Raw genomic sequence first — 4,658 nt, 5'->3', positions numbered from 1 at the left:
AATAGCCTTGCACAGACTATCCTGGGAACCAGAGATGCTAGGATGTCAAGGTATCTGAAATTCCAGAACAGCCTTCCTGGAGTCTGGTGACCATTCTCTGAACTGGACACCCTGCAGTTTAGCATGCATCCTCTTGAAGACTCCCCTGTGCAAGCCAACCAGTGCAAACTACGTCTGGATCTAACCAACAACCTGTTTCTGGTCCTTTCTCTCTGTGTAGTGCGCCAATCATACTATGGAGTTGTTTTATGATTTTCCCATGGTGTGTAGTGATTTGTTACAAGATGCTATGATGTATGCAAAGCCCCTGCCTTCCCTAAAAAGTGTACAACAGGTGCTGTAACCCTGGGCTTGGGGCCGCCTCTCAGCATTGTAGGCTGCTGACTTGTACACAGCGGGAGGGGGGAGAGGGGTTGAGAGGGGGAGGGCAATAGGGAGACCAAGCTTCAGTTTGCAATAAAGACTCCTTTGCTTTTACATTGGTGACAGTCTCTGGTGGTCTTTTGGGTAAGGATTTCCGAATCCAGCTTTACCTTATGATCCTGAGATTTTCAGGTCAATTGTAGCTCTGGAGCCCCAGGTGTTTCTGGGTACTTTCGGGGTACATGTGTCCTGTGCACCCACCATCAGAAATCTCAAATGAATTCTGCCTAGAAAGAACTCAAATACGATCTTGTCTTTCTAAATCGTTGTAAGCAAACTTCTGACTGTGTACAGTTTTCTATGTCTACACATCAATTAATTCATTTCCAAAGAAAAAAGAACAGTAAGCAGAAGGATGTCATTTCTCAGAATCCAAAAATCAGAGTACTGCTTCTGCCCAGAATTCTAGCCCCTAAACCACTTAGAAATCTGAGAATCACAGTTCAAAGACAGCTGGTCAGGAAAGTCCACGAGACTCTCATCTCTAGTGAACCACCAGAAAACCAGAAGTGGAGCTGTGGGTCAATGTGGTAGAGTACTGGCCTTGAGCAAAAGAGCTCTGCATTCAAAGTCAAGATCAGTAACAACAACCCAAAGAGAATAAGTCACCCCTCAGGCTCAGGCTGGTGGCTCACACCTGTAATTATAACTAGTCTGGGGATCACAATCTGAGGATCACAGTTCACCTTCAATCTGGGCAAGAGCCTCTTAGACTCTTATCTCCAATTAGCCACCAAAAGCTGGAAGTGGAATCTGTGGGTCATGTGGTAGATTGCCAGCTTTGAATGGAAAGAGCTGGGGGACAGACAGTGCCAGACCATGAGTTCAAATCCCACTAGAAGCACAAACACACACACACACACACACAGAGACACAGACACACACACACACGCACATACACACACACACACACACACACACACACACACACACACACACACACACACACACACTGAAAGAACAAAGAAGAGAAAACCAGAAAGCATGAAAAGAAGAAATAATCTTGCCTTCTTAGAGACTGAAAGCATTTTTCGAATGAATCAATAAAATAACTGAATTAATGAATATGTGTGTCCTGCTATGTGGATGATACTTACAAAGAGCAGTCAAATGCCCTTTCTGATCTTCCAAATCTGATGCTGAACCGCAGGGTTGGTGATATCAGCTGGGCCCAGCATGTACTGAACACAACAGGTTGAGACCTTAGAAAGAGAGAGGGCCTCTGTCCTGTCCTTCAAAAGAAACTAGCTGCTGGCACCTAGTGTATCACTCTTGTAATCCCAGGCAAAGAGGAGGCTGAGCTCTGAGGTTCATGGTTCAAAGCCAGTGAGGCAGATGAGTTCAAGGGATTCTTGTCTCCAGTAAACCCACAAAAAACAGAAGTAGAGCTGTGGCTTGAGTGCTCGGCCATCAGCCTTGAGGGAAAAAGCCAAATCAAAACAAGAGGCCCTGAGTACTTGCATACAAAGAGAGAGGGGGCAGGAGGGAGGGAGGGATGGTGAGAGAGAAGGTGAGAGAGAGCAGAAAAAGGGATAGAAAAAGAAAAAAGGGACAGAGAGAGAGGGTGAGAGAAAAAGCAAGAGCAAGAAAGAGGGAGAGAAAGAGAGAAAAGAGAGAAAGGGAAAGAGGGAGGGGCAACGTAAGCAAAGGAGGACAGGAAGGAAGGAAGTGAAAGAATTTTCTAGAAAAGTGTTTGTGGATGCTATCAGATTGGGCTGGCTGATGTTCTTGGAACATTTGCAGGCTCAAGGCAGTGAAATATCTGTGGAACTTTCTCAAAGGGTTAACAAATAAAGGCCGGATGTGTGTGTGTGTTTGTGTGTGTGTGTGTGTGTGTGTGTGTGTGTGTGTGTGTGTGTTACACATTTGAAATGGAAGCTGGGCTCAGTGGGTCCTGCCTTTAATCCTATCAGTCTGGGTAGAATCTCTGTTTAAATTAATCTAGCTGGTTAGACCCAGACAGGGTGTGGTGGGTGTTACTCAGAAATCCCATCAAGATCTGCTCTCCCATTGGTAGATACACAGAGGGGAGGGTGGGGCTAGGATATAAAGATACCAAACAGCCAGAAAAGAGCAGAAGCCTGGAGTCTGCTGTGATTGCCTGGCCCTACTGAGATTCAGAGTGTCCTGCACACCTGGTCCATATCTACTCCACTTCTGGCCCGTGAAGATGAGCCGCAGAACCCTACCCTCGCTCCAGTATCTGGCCATGCAGAGTCTGCTGAACAACCAGGCTCTGGCCATCTCTGCCCTGGAGGATCTACCGGTGTTGCTGTTCCCTTTGCTGTTCGTGGAGGTCTATGCCAGGGCCCACACAGAGATGCTGAAGGCCCTGGTGCAGGCCTGGCCCTTTCCCTGCCTCCCCCTGGGGGACCTGGCAGAGTCTCCAGACCTGGAAACCTTCAAGGCTCTCCTGGATGGGCTCGATCTGATACTGGCCAAGAAGGAGCGCCCCAGTCGGTGGAAACTGCAAGTCCTCGACCTGCGGAATGAGCACCCCAACATCTGGATACAGGGCTACCCTTCAATGGCCCAAATCTCTTATCCAGATGTCCTGACTGATAAACCAACAGAGAGCTGTGGTTCAATGATGACTGAAGAGCAGCCCTTGATGGTCATCAGGGATCTCACCATCAAAGATGGCGCCCAGAATGCTCTCCAAGCCTACCTGCTCCAGTGGGCCAGGCAGAGGCAAGAACGAGTCCAGCTGTGCTCCAGGAAGCTGCGGATTCTGTCTGGCTCCATCTATAAAATCCAGAAGGCTCTGCGTGTGGTGAGACTGGACTCCATCCAGGAGCTGGTGGTGAGTAATTTCCCATGTCAAGAACTTCTGAAAACATTTGTCCCTTACCTGGGCCACATGAAGAACCTTCACATCCTCAACTTCTCCAAGATGTGTGGCAGCTTCTTCACTTCCAGCTCCAGGAATGGCTGGTGTTCCTGCAAATTTGGGGCACAGCTGGGGCAGCTGCAGCATCTGCAGGAGCTTTATGTACACGATGTCTGCTTCCACTACGAACAGCCGCCCTCCATCCTCAGGATGCTGACGTCCTTAAAGACCTTGTCTCTGAGTTCGTGTCTGCTGAGCGAAGCTCACCTGAGGTTCCTGTTCCAGTGTCCCTGCACCAAACAGCTCAAGCACCTGCGTCTGAGGAGCCTGTCCACGGTCTGCTTCAGTCTTGAGACCCTGCTAGACCTGCTGCATGGAGTGGTCGGCACCCTGGAGACCCTGGCCCTGGAGGACTTAGCCTTCAAGGATGTCCAGCTCTCGGCCATCCTGCCCGCCCTGAGTCAGTGTTCCCAACTCAGGTTCTTCAGCTTCTATGGAAACCACATCTCCATGGCCGCCCTGAAGATCCTCCTGTGCCACACGGCCCAGATGGGTCATTTGAGACGAGGGCTCTATCCTGCCCCTCTGGAGAGCTACTACCCTCAAAATCAGTGGCCATGGGACATCCACCCGGAGAGATTTGCCCAGGTTCTTGCTGTCTTGGCACAGACTTTGAGGGACATGGGACCAAGCCATAAAGTCCAGATCTGTACCAAATTCAGTCATTACCTGAACAAATACTGATTCTGTACCCTGGAGTCAAATGGCTCCTGGCTGCTCACAGAAGAGCATCTTTCTGGCCTTTCTACTCTGTCTTTGTAGTTGTGCACCTCTCTTCTAGAATTGCTTCCTAGCAGCAGAAATGAAAGCCAGGAAGAGCATTCTCCAGGGGGCACAGACCCCCGTGTTCAGTGTAGATGGAAGAGACAGGGCATCTGGTCCTGAGTTTGTCAGTTCAATTGTAACTCTGGAACCCCAGGAGTTTGTGAGTGCTTTGGGGTTCCATGTGTCCTGTGCACACAGCAGCAGGAATCTGGAGTCAATTCTGCCTGGAAAGAACTGGATCATGATTTTGTTTTTCTGAATAGTTGTAAGAAAACCCCTAAATTGTGGAATAATCCCTTACCATCTATAATTTTCTGTATCGATCAAAAATAAAAAAAATGAAAAAGCATGAGTAGAAAGATATCATTTTTCAGCACCAAAGAATGAGGAGTGTGCATACCTAGAACCTTAACTCTGCAAGTCGGAGATCTGAGCGTTTCAATACATAGGCAGCCTGGGCACAGACATCTTTGAGACTCTTATCTCTAGTGAACCTCCAAAAGTGGCAAGAAGTGGAGCTGTGGCTCAAGTAGTAGAGTTCTGGCATTGTGAACCAAAGCTCAGAGATAGCACCTAGATG

The 4,658-nt window shown here is 48.5% G+C and overlaps 1 protein-coding gene across 1 annotated transcript; it reads left to right on the top strand.

Annotated features, from left to right (window-relative positions):
• The first annotated feature begins 2,593 nt into the window (after positions 1-2,593).
• Positions 2,594-3,997, top strand: LOC138820034 (PRAME family member 12-like). Its single transcript, XM_070011674.1, has one exon. The coding sequence runs from the start codon at positions 2,594-2,596 to the stop codon at positions 3,995-3,997; it is 1,404 nt and encodes a 467-aa protein (XP_069867775.1).
• The last annotated feature ends 661 nt before the right edge of the window (positions 3,998-4,658 follow it).

This window comes from Dipodomys merriami, unplaced genomic scaffold (genome assembly GCF_024711535.1).
Source record: "Dipodomys merriami isolate MVZ:Mamm:240054 unplaced genomic scaffold, mDipMer1.0.p SCAF_84, whole genome shotgun sequence".
Lineage (NCBI taxonomy): Eukaryota > Metazoa > Chordata > Mammalia > Rodentia > Heteromyidae > Dipodomys > Dipodomys merriami.
This window is presented reverse-complemented; position numbering and strand designations above follow the sequence as displayed.